Source organism: Bos indicus, chromosome 28 (genome assembly GCF_029378745.1).
Source record: "Bos indicus isolate NIAB-ARS_2022 breed Sahiwal x Tharparkar chromosome 28, NIAB-ARS_B.indTharparkar_mat_pri_1.0, whole genome shotgun sequence".
In the NCBI taxonomy this organism is placed as follows: domain Eukaryota; kingdom Metazoa; phylum Chordata; class Mammalia; order Artiodactyla; family Bovidae; genus Bos; species Bos indicus.
The window spans coordinates 45,721,686-45,745,286 of NC_091787.1; the positions used below are offsets into that span (position 1 = coordinate 45,721,686).

Below are 23,601 nucleotides of genomic sequence, written 5' to 3' on the forward strand. Positions count from 1 at the left end.
CAGTACGTGGCCCAGGAAGTCAACTGCTGGGTTGCGGAAATTACTTTCACTGAATTGATCTGTTGAAGATGTTTCTATAGAGAACCCAAGGGCTTCAAGTTTAGGTTTTCAGAGTATGGCTACCTCTTGTGTACATCCAACTCCACCTTATTATCCAGAAGGTCATGGAGGCTCTCCATCACACTTTGTTAGAAATCACCTGACAGTTTACGCAGGGTTAAGACATGATGGCACTAGAGGTAAAGAATCCACCTGCCAATGCAGGAGACATCCCTGGGTCAAGAAGATCCCCTGGAAATGGGAATGGCAATCTGCTCTGGTATTCTTGCCTGGAAAATTCCATGGTCAGAGGAGCCTGGCAGGCTACTGTCCATGGGGTCACAAATAGTCAAACATGACTGAAGCCACTTAGCATGCACAAGACATAACTAGATGCTCAAATCTGTCACCAAAGGAGCTTGAAAGGCTGGGTGTCTTCTGCTGGGTCCAGGAGTCATGGCTGGAGTATGGGCAGACAGGGATACTGAAACAAAACCCATCTTTGAAAACTAGGGCTGTAGCAACTGCAGGCAAGCCTTGGGCTGAGGAGAAATCACTTTCCTCCAAAGCATTGCTCCCTCTGGGTAGGGTAATATGGCCTGGAATAGGACCCATAATCTCCAACTCCCAAGGTTCTCCAGAACCCACCATGCATCAGCAGCCCCTGGGTCTCCTGCCCCATTCTGGCCCTGGCTCACCGTCTGCTTAGGTATGCACACCCAAAAATACAGTGATAGCTTGGAGCCAATGCAAGTCCCAAAGGACTAATTGAGGGGTTGGCAACATTGTTCTGTAAAGGGCCAGAGAAAAATATTTGAGGTTTTGTGGCATCTGTCATGACTTCTCAGCTCTGCTATTGTAGGTCAGAAGCAGCTAGAGTCAATATGTAAACAAATGAGCATGGCTGTGTGCCAAAAGCTTCATTTGTGGATACTGAAATTTGAATTTATATAGCTTTCTCATGTCTCAAAATATCATTTTCTTTTGATTTTTCTTCCAACCATTTAAAAATATAAAAACCATCCTTGTGTTTCTGGCCAAACAAAAACAGACAGTTGCTGGACTGGCTCATCAGCCACAGTTTGAGAAACTCTGGACTAAATCATGTGTCTTGAAGAGCCTTTGTAGCCACCAAGACAATCCTGAGGACCAGACCTCACTGCCCTGGCCCCATCTGGCTGCAGTGGAAGGGAGGCCCTGGCACCCCACTCCCTCAGCTGGGCACCAAGGTGCAGGACTTGCTCATGGTGGCCATCTTTCTGCTATGGCACCAGCTCAGATGTAACAAGGGCACATCCACTGCTAATTCAGAGATGCCGCACAAATGAGAACAAGGCGCCTGCTCTTCATGACACTTTCCTGCCATCTGCTGGAAAATCATTATAGTAATAAACATCCACCCCGATGGTGAATTAGAACAGCACTCACTTCAAGTTTTGCAATGATCATTTGTTCAATTTAAGCAGTGGCCCTGGGATTGGGAAATATAGAAGCAACTAACTCACAGGAGTCCCAGAAAATGTCACACAAATGACAAAAAGATCTCTGTTCCACAGCTTCCTTTCCTTTCTAGAAAGGAAGGAAGGAAAAAAGAGATCTCATTGCTGTTCTTGTTCAGTGTCTGAAGGATTCACCTATGATGAAGGTGTTCTACAGAAGGCCCTTCTCAGGTAAATGGGAGTCCCACCAACTTGCCTCCAGAGACCCTGGAGAGACAGAGAGGGGAAGAGGCCATCAGCACCTGCCGACTCGAGCATATTGCATGACAGTCCTAAGCCACAGCCAGTCCACATAGCACTGAGGTTCTATTAATTTTGAAAAGACTTGGTGCAGAGAGCCAGAAGAACTTGAGTTAGGCTCACCTTTTTCACTGACCTTGGCCAACACCCGGCCTCCTCCTGCCTTGGTTTTTCTGTTCCTTAGAGGACAACACAACAAAATGTTGCTGTGTCGTAGAAGTTATGTGACAGTGAAATGAACACTTTTTGCACAAAATTACTATCAGAATGTGCGATCCCCTGACCCAAAGGCTGGAGTGAGAACAGGAGGTGAAAGCAAAAGAGCTGGTTTTGCTCATGTGAAGTGTAAGAGGAAAAGCACGCAACCCTAGAAGATAGTCCATGACATGGCTCCAGGCTTTCAGGACTTAGCAACAAATCCCCAGGTGTCAGAATGAAAAGGGAAAAGGGTCAGAGAATGAGATCATGGGATATTTTCAAAGACTATAGGGTCCACCATTCCAAATTTAAAACCAAAACCTTTGCCATTTACTCTAGGGAAGCAGGGAAAGAAGAAACAGGGGGTGGTTTATTTCTCCGTGCCCCCAAGTCTCTGGACATTTGCAGTGCTCCCAGGCAGGTTGTGAATCCAGGTCAAGAGTTCCCACAGCAAAACAGGTGTGGGCACAGTGAAGGCTTGGGAAGCCTAAGGTGCATGTCAGCTGGAATTCACGGGACCTGGGATGCAGAGAGCCCCTTGTCAGGCCAGGGGTAGGGGTCAAGCAGAAAGTGCAAACATCAGACCCAGATCTGGTTACTCAATTGTCCAAGGAAGAGCCAGCAGATTCCAGTGTTATGACAGCTGCACAGGGCAGTTCAGCACCAGCACTCTGGTGCAGAGACAATGGGTCCTTTGTGGGCAAAGGCCGGTGTGGGGGATGTAGGGTGAGTGTTCTCCAGGACCTCAGGAGGGGAATGCTGAGCGGGGAGGGCTGAGTATTGTGGCTCACCCAATCCCATGTCCACCATGAGTGTCAAGGCCCTTGATCAGCTTTAAAAACTAGTTTCCATCTCCTCGTCTCCAGACTAAACTTCCATGTTGAAGCTTCTATCTAGGAATATGAGGTTTCTCTGGGAAGACATGTTGTGAAGACTGCCTTCTTTGCACACAGGGCATTCAGCGTAACACCTCTGGCACAGAAAGCACAGGCCAGTGGTCAATCCATTCTGATCCATACAGGAAGGAAGGAGCCCCCACCTGCTCACCCATCAGCACTTTCTAGGCAGCCGCCCCCATGGTACCACGTGTGCAGTGGTAGCCAGGCCTGTTCCTCCCAGCTATAGTCAACCTAAGGGTGAGGTGAGGGTGTGCCAGCCAGTTTTAAATCTAAAATGGCTGAACCATCACTAACTAGGCAGAATTAACCAAGTGGTTGAGTTAGGCATAAAATGGAAAGAAATTAGATTGGAATTATGGAAAATACTTACATTTCTTTCATGCCCAAGTCTAACTGGGAGCTGTGGACTACTACAAATGCATTTCCCCCTAATCTGCGAGTCCGTTTAATCAGCACCCTCAAGCGGCGGCATCAGGAGGAATCCACCTCCCCTGCCGTTTCTCACAGGCCGGACCCCACCCGCGCTCTGGATGTCACAGCCGTGTGATGAAGTCCAAAGAAAGGGGAGCAAGCAAGTTCCACCGGATCCACTTGATCGTAACACATGCTGTTGTTTTTCTTAAAGAATTCCTTCGGGATGGAATGATTCTGTTTGGAAAGTCAATAAACTTAAGTTCATAAAGATAGTGCGTTCCAAACCTTTTCAGTGATTCTGCAATGTAAAGCCCGGTGCAGTCAGGAAAGAGGTTCCTAAACGTGCCTGCCCTGCCCCCTGCTGGAAGCTTCCAGGAAAGACGCGTCTCGGTCCACGGCGGGCCCTTTTGCAGTCGTCAGCGCGCCCGGCGAGCGGAGTGCTCAGAGCCCGCCAGGCGTCCCCGCTTCCACTGCTAACGCATATGTCTTTATAAAGCACTTGCTAAGCGGTCTTCTAAGTAACATCGTTCTTAATTCTTGGAAATCACTTGGGCTCAGCGAACTCCTCTGGGACCCTCCACAGGGCCTACGGACCACAAGATGTCCAGAGGGCACACCAACTCGCCAACTGTGGGTACCAAATCTGAGCCAAGAGGCTGCTCAAGGAGGTGATTTGTGTCTGTGTGGCAACACGTGCTCCGCTGCTTCTGGGGTCCTCTGTGGCTGCCCCTTTTCCATCCACTGACATATAAGCCAAAGAGACTTTCAGGCAGGGAAGGGCTCCAAGGTGACTTCTGGCCACAGGGAGTCTCCGAGACCAACTTACTGGGGGGATCCAAAATCTCTAAGTGGGCAGGAGTACCTCTAAGGGACCTCCAGAAGGGAGGGGCAGCAACCGAAGCTGCTGCAACAAGAGAAGAGTGTAAAATTATCCTAATTGGGGGAGGAGGGGGTGTAGGCTTTAGAATACCACCCAACATTAAATTGCAAATATGAAGCATCTTAAATGTTCAACAGTGTGGGAATGATTATGTTATCATTAATAATATCCATTTGATTGAATGGGCAATTTTTATTTACCACTATGACCACATTGTGCCTTTAACAGAAATGTTTATGATACTTTTCTCTGTTTGACAGTTGCTAAGACGCTTCAGTCGTGTCCGACTCTGTGCGACCCCATAGACGGCAGCCCACCAGGCTCCCCCGTCCCTGGGATTCTCCAGGCAAGAACACTGGAGTGGGTTGCCATTTCCTTCTCCAATTCTGTTTGACAGAATTAGTAACAAATTTTTCTTCTTTGTTTCAGTATTCTTCTATTGTTGTATTGTTCTTATCCCCAAAACATCTTTTTCTGAAAAAAGAAAGAACATTTGGGAACAAGAGAGGATATATGAAAGAACAAGTCTCCCAAGAAGACAAGCAGGTTAGAGTGGTTGACCTGCTGCCTGCTTCCAAAAGCAGTGTCAGGTGGCCCCACAAGGGCTCCTGTGGCAGCAGTGGCACAGAAGAGCTGGGGCGCAGACCCGCTGCGTTCACTTCCTCAAAACAGAACGGGATTCTGTACATGAAAAGAGGACAGCAAGTGCCTGAGGAGTGGCAGAGGGAGCTGGAAGGGGATATGCGGAAAACAGGGTGTCCAGTGGTCAGAGGTATGAGCCTGGGGCTGGACCACAGAGGCTTTGCGGCTCCGCTTCTTGCCTTGGGGGTTGTGGCATGCTCATCACCATGGCTCCCCTGATTTAACCCCCTTCCTCAGGAGGGTAATTACCTGCCTCTTAAAGCTGTGAAGAGGAAACACAAATCACCACCCATAGAGGGACTTCTCTGATGGTTAGGTAGTTAAGAGTTCCGGCTCCCAGGGCAGGGTGCCAAGGTTCAATCCCAGATCAGGGAACCAGATCCCACAGGCCACCGCTAAAAGATCGTGCATGCCGCAACAAAGACCCAGCACAACCAAATAAATAAATAAAAATTACTCCACCCTTCGAGCACTTGGAAGAGGGTCCACACACAGAGCAAGCTCCTAGGAAGCGTTAGCTGACTGTGTTTAGCGCAGGCGCCTCTGAGGAACTTTGGAACAAGCTGGGCGTGCCGTTTAAAGACAGGCATTAGCCTCTGCTGCGTCCTTTAGACGCATCACAGAAGTTGTGGCTTGCCTTTGCCTTCACGAATTCCGTGATGACAAATATGTACACAGTGTTAATGAAATTTTTCTTACTCTCTGTATTATTGCAACTAAATATACATGCCAAAATTAACCATTTTTAAATATACAGCTCAGTGGCATGGAATAACCATTCACATTGTTGTAAAACCATCAGCACTATCCATCTCCAGAATTTTTGCATCATCCCAAACTAAACTCTGTACCCATTAAACTGTAACTTCCCATTTTTCCCTCCCTGAAGCTGCTGGCAGCCACCATTCACATTCCTCTCTATGAATTGGACTGCTCCAGGCACCTCACATAAATGGAACCACGTAATATTTGTCCTTTTGTGACTGGCTTCAAGGTTATCAAGGTTTACCGATGCTGTAGCATGTATTAGAGTTGCTTCCTATTTCAGGCTGAATAATATTCCATTTCAGGTACACACACGTTTTGCTCATCCATTCATCCATGGATGGGCATGTGGGTTGTTTCCACGTTTGGCTATTGTGGATAATGCTGCCATAAACATTGGTATTCAAATGTCTGTTCGAGTCTGTGCTTTGATTCTCTAGGTATTTACCCAGAGGTGGAATTGCTATGTTGACCTTTTTGGGAAGTGCCGTATTGTTTCCACGACGGCAGCGCCAGCTTACATTTCCACCAACAGCGCACAAGGGTTCCAGTTTTGCCGCGTCCTCACCAAAATCCTGGCATAAATGTGTGTAATGGCCTCCGATTGTCTGCGACGAGTATCTCAGCATGGTTTTGATTTAATTCCCCTAGTGATTAATGATGTGTGCATTTTGTGTGTGTTTAGTGGCCATCTGTAGATGATCTTTGGAGAAATGTCTATTCACGTCCTTTTCAGTCCTTTCCCCATTTTAATAGAAATATTTTACAAAGGCTAATTTATTATTTTTCAATGATTGGTGCTTTTCTGTCCTATCTGAGAAAACTTTGCCTACTCCAAAGTCATAAAAACAATCTCCTATGTAATTTTGTAGATACTTTGTGGTCCTAGTTTTTATTTTTAGGGCTATAGTTCAACTTAATTTTTGTGTATGTAGTGAGATAGGGATTGGGTTTCTTTTTTTTTTTTAAGTACAATTATTCAGTGTTAAACACTGTATTTATTAGAACCTCTTCCCAATTGGGTTGATTTGGTGCCGCTGTAGAAAATTCATTGACTGTTTGTGTGAGTCTGTTTCTTGACTCTCTATTCTGTCCCATTGGTTTGTCTATTCTTGTGCCAATAAACACTCTCCTTATTACTTAGTTTATAATAACTCTTGAAATCAGGTTAGATAAGTTCTCCAACTTTGTTCCTCTTTTAAGATTGTTGTAGTTATTCTAGATTCTTTGCCGTTCTCTGTAAATTTTAGAATCAGCTCTCTACGTCTTAAAAAGTCTTGCTGGGGACTTCCCTGGTGGCACAATGGATAAGAATCTCCCTGCCAATGCAGGAGACATGGATTTGATGCCTGGTCTGGGAAGATTCCAAGTGCCTCGGAGCAACAGCAGCAGTTGTGAAGCCCATGCGCCACAGCTACTGAGCCTGCACAACTAGCTCTCCTGCTGCAGCTACTGAAGTCCTCAAGCCTAGAGCCTGTGTCTGCAACAGAGGCACCACCACGATGAGAAGCCTGCTTTCCAAAACTGGAGAAAACCCAGGTGCAGCAATGGAGACCCAGCGCAACCAAAAATAAAATAATTTTTTAAATAAATTAAAAAGTCTTGCTGGGACTTCCACTGAGCCTATAAATCCATTTCAAGAGAAATGCCATCTTAACTGAATCAATAAACATAATATACCTCTCCACTTACTTAGGTCTGCCTTAATTTTTCTCAGCAGTGTTTTGCAGCTTTTAGTATAGAGATTTTGTATGTATTTTGTTAATTTCTTCATAGATAGTTGATGTTTTGACATTATTATAAAAAGTGCTTTTGTTTCATTTTCTAATTCTGTGTTGTCATTATGTATGAATATAATTGTTAACTGACTGTGTCCTGTGACCATACAAAATTCAAAGTATTTTCTACTGATTTTATTTTTATTTTCTACAGGATTTTCTACATATATCGCCATGACAGTGACTGATGACATGTTTTTCCCAATCTGTATGCTTTGCTACTCTAGGGTTAGAATAAGAGAAGAGTCATTGGTATTACTGAGCAAATGTACTCCCTTTCATGTACTCCCTTACTAAATATCTGCTGCATGTATGCCACTGGAGGTGGAGGTGATGGAATTCCAGTTGAGCTATTTCAAATCCTAAAAGATGATGCTGTGAAAGTGCTGCACTCAGTATGCCAACAAATTTGGAAAACTCAATAGTGGCCACAGGACTGGAAAAGGTCAGTTTTCATTCCAGTCCCAAAGAAAGGCAATACCAAAGAATGCTCAAACTACTGCACAATTGCACTTAATTCACACGCTAGCAAAGTAATGCTCAAAATTCTCCAAGCCAGGCTTCAACAGTACATGAACCGTGAATTTCCAGATGTTCAACCTGGATTAAGAAAAGCCAGAGGAACCAGAGATCAAATTGCCAACATCCGCTGGATCATTGAAAAAGCAAGAGAGTTTCAGAAGAACATCCACTTCTGCTTTATTGACTATGCCAAAGCCCTTGTGTGGATCACAACAAACTTTGGAAACTTTTAAAGAGATGGGAATACCAGATCACCTGACCTGTCTCCTGAGAAATCTGTATGCAGGTCAAGAAGCAACAGTTAGAACTGGACATGGAACAACAGACTGGTTTCAAATCGGGAAAGGAATACGTCATGGCTGTATATTGTCACCCTGCTTATTTAACTTATATGCAGTGTACATTGTGAGAAATGCTGGGCTGGGTGAAGCACAAGCTGGAATCAAGATTGCCAGGAGAAATATCAATAACCTCAGACATGGAGATTACACCACCCTAATGGCAGAAAGCAAAGAAGAACTAAAGAGCCTCTTGATGAAAGTGAAAGAGAAGAGTGAAAATGTTGGCTTAAAACAACATTCAGGAAACTAAGATCATAGCATCCAATCCCATCACTTCATGGCAAATAGATGGGGAAGGAATGGAAACAGTGAGAGACTTTATTTTGGGGGGCTCCAAAATCACTGCAGATGGTGACTGCAACCATGACATTAAAAGATGGTTACTCCTTGGAAGAAAAGTTATGACCAACCTAGACAGCATATTAAAAAGCAGAGACATTACTTTGCCAACAAAGGTCTGTCTAGTCAAAGCTGTGGTTTTACTAGTAGTCATGTATGGATGTGAGAGCTGGACTATAAAGAAAGCTGAGCACCGAAGAATTGATGCTTTTGAACTGTGGTGTTGGAGAAGACTCTTGAGAGTCCCTTGGACTGCAAGGAGATCCAACCAGTTCATCCTAAAGGAAATCAGTCCTGAATATTCATTGGAAGTACTGAGGCTGAAGCTGAAGCTCCAATACTATGGCCACCTGATGTGAAGAACTGGCTCATTTGAAAAGACCTTGATGCTGGGAAAGATTGAAGGCAGGAGGAGAAGGGGATGACAGAGGATGAGATGGTCGGATGGCATCGTTGACTTGATGGACGTGAGTTTGAGTAAGCTCCGGGAGTTGGTGATGGACAGGGAAGCCTGGTGTAATGCAGTCCATAGAATCGGACACAACTGAACAACTGAACTGAACTGAACATGTATGACACTGCTCAGGAATGAAGAGGTTCACAAATGTCCCGGGTCAAGATCTTGCTCTCATAGTCAAGAGAAGACATGTATATAACTTGCTGATGTAGCAGAGAAGGGTGTAAGGATCATAAACTGCATACTGACAGCGCTGTGGGAGGTCTAAGGGAGAGAGACTAGTTCTAGGCCCCCTGGGCAACATGAAACCCTTACATACGCTGTCTTAAGTTTTCAAAAAGCGAAACGTTACTACCAGAATTAACCTTCACCACTCCGTGACACAAGCAAGATCGTTGTCATTTGAGTCATTTGAAGTGATCTGCCCAAAGTCGCAAAAGGATGGGTTTATGACAGGTGTGTGACTTTTATATTGGTATACTTTCTACCATAGGGCTGAAGATGGTCCTTGGAAGTTATTTAATGATTTCAAAAAAAATCTTTGGGCCGGAAAGGAACTTTGATAAATTTCTTTTCTAATTTAGCACTGTTATTCTGGAAGGATTGTTTGCCCTCTTGGGGCACGGATGAGTTAGAATTGGTTAATTCTGCCCTTCTGAGTTTCTGAAGCACTTTCAACACAAAGAAGAGAAGCAAAATCCCCCCCTCTCTGGTGCTCCAGGAGTGAACTTCAACTGCAATCTGAGCTAGCAGATTTTCCTGTTCAGAAATCCATTATTTTTTTCCCTGGAAATTATATCCATGTACTAATTCCTGCTATAAATCACGTCTTTTTCTTTTCTTTTCCCGCCAGGGTTTAGGGCCCTCATTTTGATGTTCCCTGCGACAGAAGGTGGGCTTCCCTGGTGGCTTCACTGGTCGCTCAGACTGTAAAAAATCTGCAGGTGGCACAGTTGGTCAAGAATCCACCTGCCAATGCAGGAGTCACAAGAGATATGGGTTTGATCCCTGGGTCAGGAAGATACCCTGGAGAAGGAGATGGCAACCAACTCCATTATTCTTGCCTGGAAAATTCCATGGACAGAGAAGCCTCTTGGGCTACAGTCCATGAGGTCACAGAGTCAAACACCACCAAGCACTCATGCACTAGGTCCAATGGAAGGTGGGCAAACCCAAATTTCCTCGATCCCTTCTGAAACTAACATTTAAGCAGCCTGGCTCTTCCTCCACCCCACTGCCGCCACCACCACAAACCCCATCAGTTCAGCTCAGTTCACTCGCTCAGTCGTGTCCGACTCTTTGCGACCCCGTGAATCGCCTGTCAAATAAACAGCCCAGAACTCATCCAGGACTTCTCAGCAAAGAAAAGGCAAGGGAAAAAAAAAATTTATTTTATTGTGCCCTCTGGTGGTCATAAGTGAAACCAAAGAAAGACCCCAAAATATCTGTTCAGTTCAGTTCAGTCACTTAGTCGTGTCCAACTCTTTGCGACCCCATGGATTGCAGCACGCCAGGCCTCCGTGTCCATCACCAACTCCCGGAGCTTACTCAAACTCATGTCCATCGAGTCAATTATTCCATCCAACCATCTCATCCTCTGTCGTCCCCTTCTACTCCTGCCTTCAATCTTTCCCAGCATCAGGGTCTTTTCCAATGAGTCAGTTCTTCGCATCAGGTGGCCATGGTATTGGAGCTTCAGCTTCAGCATCAGTACTTTCAATGAATATTCAGGACTGATTTCCTTTAGGATGGACTGGTTGAATCTCCTTGCAGTAAGGGACTCTCAAGAGTCTTCTCCAACACCACAGTTCAAAAGCATCAATTCTTCGGCACTTAGCTTTCTTTATAGTCCAACTTTCACATCCATACACGACTACTGGTAAAACCATAGCTTTGACTAGACAGACCTTTGTTGCCAAAGTAATGTCTCTGCTTTTTAATATGGTGTCTAGATTGGTCATAGCTTTTCTTCCAAGGAGCAAGCGTCTTTTAATGTCACGGCTGCTTCCCCATCTATTTGCCATGAAGTGATGGGACTGGATTCCATGATTTAAGTTTTCTGAATGTTTAGTTTTAAGCCAACTTTTTTCACTCTCCTCTTTCACTTTTACCAAGAGGTTCTTTAGTGTCTCTTCGCTTTCTGCCATAAGGGTGGTGTTATCTGCATATCTGAGGTTACTGATATTTCTCCCAGCAATCTTCATTCCAGCTTGTATTATCTTTGCCAAGCTGCTGCTGCTAAGTCCCTTCTGTCGTGTCCGACTCTTTGCAACCCCATAGACGGCAGTCCACCAGGCTCCCCCATCCCTGGGATTCTCCAGGCAAGAACACTGGAGTGGGTTGCCATTTCCTTCTCCAATGCATGAAAGTGAGAAGTCAAAGTGAAGTCGCTCAGTCCTGTCCGACTCTTAGCAACCCCATGGACTGCAGCCTACCAGGCTCCTCCGTCCATGGGCCTTTCCAGGCAAGAGTATTGGAGTAGGGTGCCATTGCCTTCTCCGACACTACGTCTTGGAATTCTCCAGTGGTGTTTCAAATTCTCTTCTCCCACAGACTTCATTTGAAATATTTGCTCCTTGCTTCAGAACTCTAATTTCAGAACACTTAGTCTTGGCTCAGGAAACTGCTCGACACAAAACCCTAAGCACCCTGGGCTTGATCAACTCATTTCTTCCCAACGCTTCCCTTCCACAATGCCATGCAAGAACCCTGGCTCGGAGGATGGCTTCACCAAGCTGCCATCCCATGCCTGGCTAATCTGAGCGGCCATTTGGCGCTCTTGGTCGTCGTTCTACGACCGCGAACAAGTCGGCGCCTCTTACTCGGTCCAAACAGGAGTGACCTGAGCGCCCAGCGCTCGCCTAGACCCGCCGAGCCCGAGCGGCGGGTCGCATCGCCGAACTACGTTTCCCACAGTGCTCGGGGAAGCCGGGGCCGCCAAGGCACGGGGCTAGGGCTCGCGCGGAGCCTCCTGGGAGTTGTAGTCCGGTCCGCTCGCGCCGGCGTTCCTAAGGGCTCGGTGCCGGCCTTTGTCTGTCTGCGGGCGCGCGCGGCTGTGGTGAGTGAGGCCGCTGGCTGGGTCAGTACACCCAGACGAGGCAGGGCCCCGCCTTCAGGCCGCCGCCTCCGACCCCCACCCCCTCGCGTCCCTGAGCAGGCCTGACCAGCCTGCAGCCTCCCAAGAGAGGCCAGCTGCGAGGCGAGAGGTCTGCGGCCCGCAAGAAAAGGTCTAGCTGGACCGGAGAGCGGGGTGCTGAGGTCCGGCGCGGGTCCGGGTGGGGAAATCGCTGAGGCGGGAATGGCAGAGAGTCTGTCGGGAGGAGCAGGGGCCCCTCTTCCGCAAGGCGGGCCGGGGAGTGCGGGAAGGCCCCGCACCTGGAGACGCGGGAGGGACCACGGGCAGGTGTGCCTCTGGGCCCGCGGGGAGGGCTTCAGAAGATGGAGACGGGAAGTGCAGTCTCTAGGCTGGGTGAAAGAAAGGACAAATTCCTCTGAGTGGGGAAATGGGAAAGGACAAAGTGAATTCCGGTGTGCGGGGAAAATAATCACCCCTCCCCAGAATCTCCCAGTCCTGAAACTATGCCCCGGATACAGCAGAGTTCCCCCTGTCCTGGTCCTTCACTGAAGACTCGCAACTTTAGGCCTCAAGTCTGTTAGGTCATGTCAGAGGCCCTTCACGTTTGTGAGTCTCCCAGAAGCTACTTGATATCACAGCATTTATTAAGTAAGTGAATAGGTCTGGGCTGTTTGGTTACTTCCCCAGTGTCGGTTAAGGGGAGACAGAGGGTAGGATTCGTCTCTCATGGCCTCATTGTGAGCAGGATATAAGGGCTTTCTTGATAGGAAAAAACACTATTTTCTATTATAAAGTGTCTTTCTACAGAATCTTCAAGAATTTGATTCCGCACACCTGTGGAATCTATGGAGAAAAATATGGAAATTTCCCTTCATTAATCAGGAGGTTCTTGAAACAGCTGAGCTGTTACTTGAATATCTCACAGCATGTAGAGAGGCACAGCTGAAAATTCTATCCAAGGTGTTCTGAGCAAACTCTTTGCTGACTCACCAAGGACAGGGTCCAGCCTCGGGCAGCAGGTACCTATGTACTTTTCAGTGACGCTCGGTGGATGTGTGGTTCATCAGTAACACCTAGGACTTCCAAGTGAATGGTGCTATGATGTCCTGACACCAATAGGGCATTGCTTTGTGGCTTGCGATGCAAACTGGAGCTGAGTCTTTCAAATAAGAGTTTTTAATGTCTCTACAGTCATCACAAGGTGTAACAGAAAGTGCGGCTGTCAAGAAGACCAGACCCTTGGGTTAACAAAGAACTGTAGCATCACACTGCCATTCATTAAATCAGGAGGCCAGCGTGTTCATGGGATATGTTAGAGGGAAACAAAGATTATACACACTGAACCACTGCATTAATACAAGAATTCAGTAATTAGGGTCCAGAAATAAGAATATCCCCCCCAAAATAGGAAATGATAATGTGGAGCAGGAGGGTTCCTAGGATCTGGAAGAATAGTAAAGTCTGGTCAAGCTCTGTTCCGTTCACTTTTTAGTGATGAGAAAGTAAAGAATTGTCTAGACATAGGCTTTGGATCCAAGAAGTCTTGGATTTGAACCTTTGCTCCACCTTGACTCCATACTGGCTCTGGGACTTGGGGCAAGTTACTTGGGTTTGGAATCTGGAGTAGTTCTTCTTTTTCCAAGAATTGACAAGTAGTATGCCTCCTCAGAACCGGTATTCTCATATCTTGCAGAGCCTCCAAAGAACTGCTAAAAGGAAATATGAAAGCTCTTGTTCTGTCCTAATAATTTAGAGGGGACTGGAGAGGAGAGTCAGACATTTCAATCACAGAACCAATTATTAAGGCTGAAATGTTGTTTTTTATATTCTGAATTCCTCTGGAACTTGGAGGATAAAATAGCAGGCAGTTAGGTGGGGGAAGGAAGTGGAAGATCCCATGTGAAAGCTAAGGTACAAATAGTAAGGACCATTTTCTTGGCATTGGCAGGAAGAGAAACATGTTTGCTTTTTGTCTTCTCTGCTTTTGCACCTCTTGCTTCCTCCTGGACTCATTTATGAGTAGCTATGGTGCCTCTTGGTCCATTTTGCAGTCATGTTGTAGATGACTGGTATTATATCAGGCAAGCAGGATTCCCTCCATTCACTCGTATCCCAAACCAGAGCTCCTCTTGACTGTTCTCACTTATCGGTTCTCTTATCCATTCCTGTTTTTGTTTTTCCCTCCCTAGGTACTCAAGTACAGCCCATGGAAGAATCATATGAAGAGGTGGTGATTAAGCTCATACAGCAGGAGTGGACATGTTTGGATTTCCAACAGCTACCCTGCTGGACTGTCATGGAAGATATGCCCAGAATGTAGCCTTTTTCAGTGAGTCTGTTGATTGCTGGGATGCCAAGTCACAATAATCAGTGTCCCTGTTCTCAGCACTGGACAACAGGCTGGGGATGCAGAGAAGATGTTCCTTTGGTGAAGCTCACTATTTTTAGGGGTTACAGGGAAAGCCTACAAGCTTGAGTTAGAAACAGCAAGGGAACAGTCTTGATATGGAGGTGGTATCTGAGAAAATGAATGAGCAGTTTTAAATCTCAGCACAGTGACTGAATGAGAAATGGTAAGACAGAGGAACAAGTTGAAATCTACCTAGGATGACTCCAAGAAAACTATTATTAGTGATGAATGGACTCATATTTAAAGTGCAGTAGGAGGCTCATATACAGGGCAGTGTTGGGAAGTACTGTCAATATCTGCATAGGAAGGGTTGAGAAAAACTTCCAAACCAAAACTGACTTCACTTTCACCATAGCTTAGCAAATTGAAACAGCATGGATTTTAAAGGGGAAAATTCCCTGGATCAAATTCTATGATTGCCATGACTGGATCTGTGGTATCAGACAAGTTATTTAACCTTCTTGAGCACCAGGCTCTTCATCTGCAAAATGGGACAGTAAGCTCTATCCTGCAGGTCTGCAGTGACTAAAATGAATAGATGTAAAGTACCTAGGATTTTGCTGCATATATCCTGACAGCGTAGGCTTACTCTACTCCACTGTTAGGGAGAGCAGACTAGAGCAGAGGTAGATTTCTCATGAAGCCTACAAAACTTAAGCTTCAGGAGCTTTCCCTTACACCGGTCTCTTCAAGGTCCTATCCCTACTTTTATACTGCTTTTTAATGGGAATCTCTCCAAAATTTAAAACTTTAGGCCCCATACAACCTGGATCCACACCTGTCTTGGTGTCAGATAAAACTTCGGTATGGGACTAAATGTGATCTTATATAGTTTGATTTTTCTGGCTTGTTTTCTTATCTGTAAAATGGAGATAATCATGTCTATACACAAGACTATTTGGGAAGCTAAATTAAACTAAATTTAGAGGCAGTACACTGCTACAGAGCATGCCTGTGTCTGAATCCTAATTCTGTGCTTACCTAGCCAAGTGATCTTTGACAACCTCCCTATACGTTCATTTCCTTAACTGTAACAAAAAATTGTTTTCGGGATTAAGTTATCTATGCAAAGTTTATAGTATAATATTTGGCACATAATGAGCACTCAAAGCACTGTTTCTTTTTTCCCTGTTCTTCTCACTCAGCATATTGGTGCTTCTTACATGACTTCCCTCTCATTTTACCAGATGTGATGACAGAAGCCCACCACAAATATGATCAGTCTGAGGCCACAGGATCCTCAAGCTGGGATTTCCAGAGTTCTTTCAGAAGAGAGAAGCTGGAACAAAAATCCCCAGATTCTAAGACACTACAGGAAGATTCACCTGGAGTGAGACAGAGGGCCTATGAGTGCCAGGAATGTGGAAAGTCCTTCAGGCAGAAGGGTAGTCTAACATTACATGAGAGAATCCACACCGGTCAGAAGCCATTTGAGTGTACCCATTGTGGAAAAAGCTTTAGGGCCAAAGGCAATCTTGTTACACATCAGCGAATACACACAGGAGAGAAGCCCTATCAGTGCAAGGAGTGTGGGAAAAGCTTTAGTCAACGAGGTAGTCTGGCCGTTCATGAAAGACTCCACACGGGACAGAAACCCTATGAGTGTGCTATTTGTCAGAGAAGCTTCAGGAATCAAAGTAACCTTGCTGTTCACAGAAGAGTTCATAGTGGTGAGAAGCCCTATAGATGTGATCAGTGTGGAAAAGCCTTCAGTCAGAAAGGAAGTTTAATTGTTCATATCAGAGTCCACACAGGCCTGAAACCCTATGCCTGTGCACAATGCAGGAAGAGTTTCCACACCAGGGGGAATTGTGTTCTGCATGGCAAAATCCACACAGGAGAGACACCCTATCTGTGTGGCCAGTGTGGGAAAAGCTTCACTCAGAGAGGGAGTCTGGCTGTGCACCAGCGAAGCTGCTCACAAAGGCTCACCCTGTAACCACTCTCTTCAGAGGAAGTTCTCTTTATGAATTAACAGCATAAAATCATCTGAGATTAAACAGCCTATCCAATTTTATGGAATGAATGGAGACTCCTTCAGAAAGACCATCACTGGGTAGAGCAAACTGAGTTTTCTTTTTTCCCCCCAAATGAGTATGAAAAATAAATGTCTTGTTTATTATCATTATCACGTATGGTTCATAACTTCTGTCCATTTATTTTGACTTGATTTCCTAAGGTACCTGCATTAATTTAGTACACAATTGGAGATTTATGTAGCAGATACAGGTTTTATATTTGCACTTGACACCACTGGCCTATTCAAAAAATCCAGCCCATTACCAATCCCAAGATTCTTTTCTTCTCTACATATTCAAATTAATTTTGTTTTACCAAGATCAGTGGGCAGAATTTATGAGGCAAATTTAATAATTCCTCATATTGAACACTGTATTATCTGGATGATAGCCTCCAGAGCATATTCTAACAAATCACCCATGTTCATAGCAGAGGCTCTAAACTTTCCTTACAAAACAGGATCCTTTCTAAGTCTGCACTGTGGATCACTTCAGTCTTCCACTCCTAACTAGGATAGAGATTCCTTGCCTATAGCCAAAGAGCAGAAAAGTATCTAAAGGTTGGGAAGAGATACGATGACTTCACCCCCTTTGGCAGCAGTAGCAGTATCTCAGAATCACCCAGTAAGGCCATGTGTGTGCACTTAGTCGCTCGGTTGTGTCCGAGTCTGCGACCCCTGGGACTGTAGCCTGCCAGGCTCCTCTGTCCTTGGAATTTTCCAAGCAAGAATCCTGGAGCGGGTTGCCATTTCCTCCTCCAGGGGATCTTCCCAACCCAGGGATCAAACCTATGACTCTTGCATCTCCCGCTCTGGCAGGCAGGTCCTTTCCAACTAGGCCACCTGGGAAGCCCAGTAAGGGCGTAAGTGTCCTGGTTACTGAGCTGATTAGTAGTCAGTGATGAAGATCCAGTCCTCCAACAACACAGTCCTCTACCTGCACACACGCATGGACACAATGGAGGAAAATTTGGAAGGATAATCTTAACTTTTTTTAACCTCTAGTAGATGAGATTTGAGGAATATTAGAGAAGACAAGTTACTTTTAAGGGAGAATTTCCGTTTTTATTTTTTAACTTTAGCTATCTCTAAATTTTCATTGTGAGCTTTTATGTAATTAAAATTATGAATGATGTAAATAGAATGGTTTTCTTAATAAGATTATCATTCTTTCTTTATCCTATAAACTATAGGTTTCCTCTAGTAGATCCTAATAGGCTGGAGGCTCCTTAATCCCAAGAAACTTGGCAGAAAATAGGTAAATTTTATCAAAAGGTCTTTGAACATAGAAATACTATGGGTTTGAATTGTTTAGTCACTCAGTCATGTCCAGCTCTTTTGCGACCCTAAGGACTGCAGCCCACCAGGCTCCCCTGTCCATGGAATTTCCCAAGCAAGAATACCATTGCCATTTCCTTCTCTAGGGGATGTTCCTGATCCAGGGGTCAAACACACATCTCCTGCACTGGCAGGCGGATTCTTTACCATTGAATCACCAGGGACACCCCTTGGGTTTCAACAGTAATACAATATTGCTCCTAAAGTACCCTGATAATATTTGAAGATGCATATAAAAATGTTCATATCATCCTTATTTATTTATAACTGAAAACAGCCCAAAGGTCCAATAACAGGCAAGGTAATAAACTATGGTACAGTCATATAATAAAATACCACTCAGCAATTTTCAAACTGATAAATGCAATAACATAGAAAAAAATCTCAAAAATTTGTGTTGAGTGAAAGAACCCAAACATACACACAAAAATACATAATTCCATTTATATGATTTCACAGAATAGAAAAAAAACTAATCTGTGTTAAAACACATCAAACAGTGGTTGCCTCTATGAACATGAGGGAGGGACTTACTTGAAAGAAGCACAAGGCAAACTCACAAAGAAAAAATATTCTATCCTTCAGGTGATAGATGCATGGGTCTATACAGCTGTCAAAACTGAACTTAACACTTAGAACCTATGCATGCGTGTAGATATGTAAAGTACACTTTATAGATAAAGTGTGTAAAGTTTAACAATGAAGTAATTTTAAAACACTGCCCAGAAGTTCTTTGATACCCATCTCATGTCCATATCATCTCCCCTTAAATCCAGGTAGGCCTGTGGCAGCTTCAAACAATGAAACATGGTAGGAGTGATGCTCATGACTTCCCAGAACAGGTCTAAAAAGCCCTTTAAAAGTCTGAAAAGGTCTGCATGATTCTCAGGACACCTACTCTGGAGACAACCAAGTGCTAAATAAAACACTCCCGACTATCTCAAGGCCACTGTGCTGGACAAACAGTATGTAAGTGCTCCAGTGGACAGGTTCACCTTACTTCCCAACAGTCAGCATCAACTCTCAGCCATGTGGGCGAGCCATAGTAGATGCCTGCCCGGGAGACTCTACAGAGGGACTAAAGCCCCAGATGACATCTCATGAAAACTAGACGAGAAACCCGCTAGTTAGAACTTTCTTGCCAACTTCCAAACACACAAAATCACGCAAAAAAGTAAAGCTTATGTTTTACACCACTACATTTTCAGGTTATTTGCTATACAGCAATATTAAGATATTTCTTAAGGATAAACTATTTTGAAAAAATGAAAAATCTGGGGAGCAACTTAATACTGATTAAATAAAAACAGGAAACTATGTTTTATGGTTCACAGGAAAGCTTAAGGTTTAAAACTAAACATTCCCTTTGACAAAACAGGAGGTAAGGTTTAGATCAGCTAACACAGATGCAATCCAAGTTACAAAATAAAGAAGTTTTGAGTTGGCCAAAAAGTTTGTTTGGTTTTTCCCATAAGATGGATCTAGTAGTGCTTTAGTTGTCTGTAACTTCATTCAAAGCAATCTTATTAGACTGTATTGTGATAGCTGTCGTATCAGTATGCATTTTTTAAAAACTTGTCAACATCAGGGAATTTTTGTGTAGCCATTTTAATATTGAAGACAGAAGAAAAAAAGCAATATTTTTCAGCATCTTATGCTTTATTATTTCAAGAATGGTAAAAATGAAACTGAAATGCAAAAATAAATCCTACAGTGTATGGAGATGCTGTGACCAACTGTGTCAAAAGTGGCTTGCGGTTTCCTGCTAGGGATTTCCTGCTTGTACAACAAAAGCGATCCACTCACCGTGTGTATACGCATAGACAGTGCTTTTGATCCACTCACCGTGTGTATACGCATAGACAGCGCTTTTGATTCACTCACCGTGTGTATACGCATAGACAGTGCTTTTGATCCACTCACCGTGTGTATACGCACAGACAGTGCTTTTGATCCACTCACCGTGTGTATACGCATAGACAGCGTTTTTGATTCACTCACCGTGTGTATACGCATAGACAGCGTTTTTGATCCACTCACCGTGTGTATACGCATAGACAGCGTTTTTGATCCACTCACCGTGTGTATACGCATAGACAGTGCTTTTGATCCACTCACCGTGTGTATACGCATAGACAGCGTTTTTGATCCACTCACCGTGTGTATACGCATAGACAGCGTTTTTGATTCACTCACCGTGTGTATACGCATAGACAGCGTTTTTGATTCACTCACCGTGTGTATACGCATAGACAGTGCTTTTGATTCACTCACCGTGTGTATACGCATAGACAGTGCTTTTGATTGGCACTTCTCCAATAAATGCCAATGCTCAGCATCTTTTCGTGCCTGTTGGCCATCTCGATGTCTTCTCTGGAGAAGTATCTATTTAGGTTTCCTGCCCATTTTCTTGATTGGGCTTTTACTTTTCATTGAGCTGTATGAACTGTTCATATATTTGGAAATTAAGCCCCTGTTGGTCATATCGTTTGTGGATATTTTCTCCCAGTCCATAGGTTGTTTTTTTCCTTTTGTTTAGTTTCCTATACTGTGCAAAGTTTTATTAGATCCCATTTGCTTGTTTTTCCTTTTATTTCTTTTTCCTTGGGAGACTGACCTAAGAAAATATTATTATGATTTGTATCAGAGAATGTTTTGCCTATGTTCTCTTCTGGGATTTTTAAGATGTTATGTCTTACATCGAAGTCTCTAGGCCATTTGAGTGTATTGCTGTGTACAGTATGAGGGAGTGTTCTAACCTCAGTGATTCGCATGCGACTGTGCTGCCTGCTCAACACCGCTGCCAAGGACGCGGTCTTTTCTCCACTGTGCGTCCTTCTTCCCTTTGTTAAAGGGTAATTGACAATGGCTGTGTTGGTTTATTTCCAGGCTCGCTAGTCTGTCCCACTGATCCCTGTCTGCTTTTGTGCCAACACCGTTCTGTTCTGATTACTGTAGCTTTGTAGCACTGTATGAAGTCTGGGAGGGTTATGCCTCCAACTTTGTTCTTTTTCCTCAAGATTGCTTTCACAATTCTGAGTCTGTGGTGGTTGTATGTAAATTTTAGGATTACTTGTTCTAATTCTATGAAAAATGTCATGGGTAATTTGGTAGAGATTGCATTAAATCTGTAGACTACTTTGGGTAGTATGGCCATTTTTATACAATATTAATTCTTTGCAACTTGCTTTTTTAACTTAACAAGGTATCATGTAGATAGTTCTATGACTGTAAACAGAGCTCTGCCTCATTCCTTTCACTTGCTACATGGCTGCTGCTGCTGCTAAGTCGCTTCAGTCGTGTCTGACTCTGTGCAACCCCATAGACAGCAGCCCACCAGGCTCCCCCGACCCTGGGATTCTCCAGGCAAGAACACTGGAGTGGGGTGCCATTTCCTTCTCCAATGCGTGACAGTGAAGAGTGAAAGTGACGTCACTCAGTCGTGACTGTCTCTTGGCAACCCAATGGACTGCAGCCTACCAGACTCCTCCATCCATGGGATTTTCCAGGCAAGAGTACTGGAGTGGGGTGCCATTGCCTTCTTCGTGCTACATAGCATTCTGTACTAAATGTTTCCATACAGACATTTAGGCTCTTCAAATATTTCACTGCTATAAACCAGATAGTGGTATACAGTACGATGAATAGCGTCACTAGTGAGACGTTTCCCAGGACAGAGGGTCACAGAATATATTTGTTAAGTATGGAATTTATTGAAAGTCTCTTTTATGGTCAAAAAGAAAGAAACTCTCTGCATGATTTACCAAACTACATTTGATAGCTCAAATTCTGAATTTTATTATGAATTTCCTTATATCATTTAAGGCCTGAATTCTGAGGGAAAGCCTTCCCACATTCATTACATTCATAAGGTTTTTCTCCAGGATGGATTTTCAGATATTCAACAAGGCCTGAAGGATTTCTTATATTTCTTACAGTGATAGGGTTTTTCTTCAGTATGAATTCTCCTATGTTCGATAAGGGCTGAGCTCCTCATAAAGGCTTTCCCATGATCATTATATTGATAGGATTTATCCCCACTATGAGTTTTCTGATAAAGGATAAAGCAAAGGATAAACTGTACCTCAAAGATTTTCCACATCTATTACAGTGACACTGTCTCTCCTGTTTGCATTTTTTGATGATTAATAAGTCTTGGAATTTTCCTAAAGGATTTTCCATATTCATTACATGGATATGGTTTCTCACCAGTATGTATTCTCTGATGTTCCAAGGCAGCTCAGTTATCCCTGAAAGCTTTCACACATTCATTACGTTTAACGCTTCTCTCCACTACGTATTTTCACATGACAAGCAAGGCCTGAATTGTGAGCAAAGCATCCAAAGGCATGTCCCTAGTGACTGCTGCCACCTGGAGGCCAACAATGAGAACAGCACAGCTAACTTTTCCTGTCAAGGTCGCTGATAAGCGGGATTCCCAGGTGGTGCTAACGGTAAAGAACCCGCGGCCAATGTAGGAGACATAAAAGACATAGGTTCAATCCTGGGTTGGGAAGATCCCCTGGAGAAGGGCGTGACACTCCACTCCAGTATTCTTGCCTGGAGAATCCCCAGGGACAGAGGAGTCCACTGGGTTACAGTCCACGGAGTTGCAAAGAGTTGGACATAACTGAAGTGACTGAGCACGCATGTCGATAAGTACCTTACACGTTATTTTATGCAGTCCTCACCACAGCCAAAAAGGCGAGTATTGTGAGCCTCATTTTAAAGAGAAAGAAATCAGGGCTTAGTGACTGATAAACTTGTTCATGATGGTGCAGTTTTCTCTTGGCAGAACCTGTATTTGAACCCAGACTGTCTTATCCACACCCCCTCCCTTTAGCTGCTCTGGGTTGGCTCCTGAAATGAAAGTGTGAATTTTCACTAAATATGAAGAGAGGACAGGGTGAGCCAGAAGAGGCTGGTTAGGTCTCCTTCTGTTGAGGGGCTTTGGGCAGCTAGCCTCAGATCCTCTTTCTCTGTAGTATGTGACTGAGGTGAAGGCAGGGCTTAGCACATCTTTTGGGTTGGCTTGCTGCTGCTGCTGCTGCTAAGTTGCTTCAGTCATGTCCGACTCTGTGCGACCCCATAGACGGCAGCCCACCAGGTTTCCCCGTCCCTGGGATTCTCCAGGCAAGAATACTGGAGTGGGTTGCCATTTCCTCCTCCAATGCATGAAAGTGAAAAGTGAAAGTGAAGTCGCTCAGTCGTGTCCGACTCTTCGCCACCCCATGGACTGCAGCCTACCAGGCTCCTCTGCCTGGTATTTTCCAGGCAAGAGTACTGAAGTGGGGTGCCATTGCCTTCTCCGTTGGGTTGGCTTACAGGAGGTCAATTACCTACTTAGTCTTTCCAGGAGTTCTGGGAAGCATACCGCTCCTCTAGAGTTGTCAGATGAAATACAGGACATCCAGTAACATTTGAATTTCAGAAAAAACATTGCAGGGGACACATATTTTCCTAAAAATTGCTCATTGTTTATCTGAAATTCAAATTTACCTAGGCATACTATATTTTTATTTGCTAAATCTGGCAACCCAACCCTATTCATTCCATATAGATCTTTTCTAAAAAACATCTCTCTTATCCTAATGCAATATCTAAAAAGCCACAGTTTTTTGGTTTTAAGATTTCTAGATATTTTGGGATACCCTATGATACATTTAACCTTGGATTGAGGGGGACACCCTTTAAGTTGTTACCTACTTATTAGTGGACTTAGTTGGCTGTGCCCGGCATCTTTCAAA

The 23,601-nt window shown here is 44.4% G+C and overlaps 1 protein-coding gene across 8 annotated transcripts in view; it reads left to right on the forward strand.

Moving 5' to 3' along the window:
- The first annotated feature begins 11,983 nt into the window (after positions 1 to 11,983).
- Positions 11,984 to 23,601, forward strand: part of LOC109553892 (zinc finger protein 32) — a 28,451-nt gene continuing 16,833 nt past the window's right edge. Inside the window, exons 1-3 of one of the 8 annotated variants that reach the window (XM_019954171.2) lie at positions 11,984 to 12,071; positions 14,279 to 14,418; positions 15,645 to 16,223. In XM_019954171.2, the coding sequence (XP_019809730.2) occupies positions 14,349 to 14,418; positions 15,645 to 16,223 (649 nt within the window). In that variant the 5' untranslated portion in view covers positions 11,984 to 12,071; positions 14,279 to 14,348. The other 7 variants (XM_019954174.2, XM_019954173.2, XM_019954172.2 and 4 more) reach the window with 7 other exon arrangements.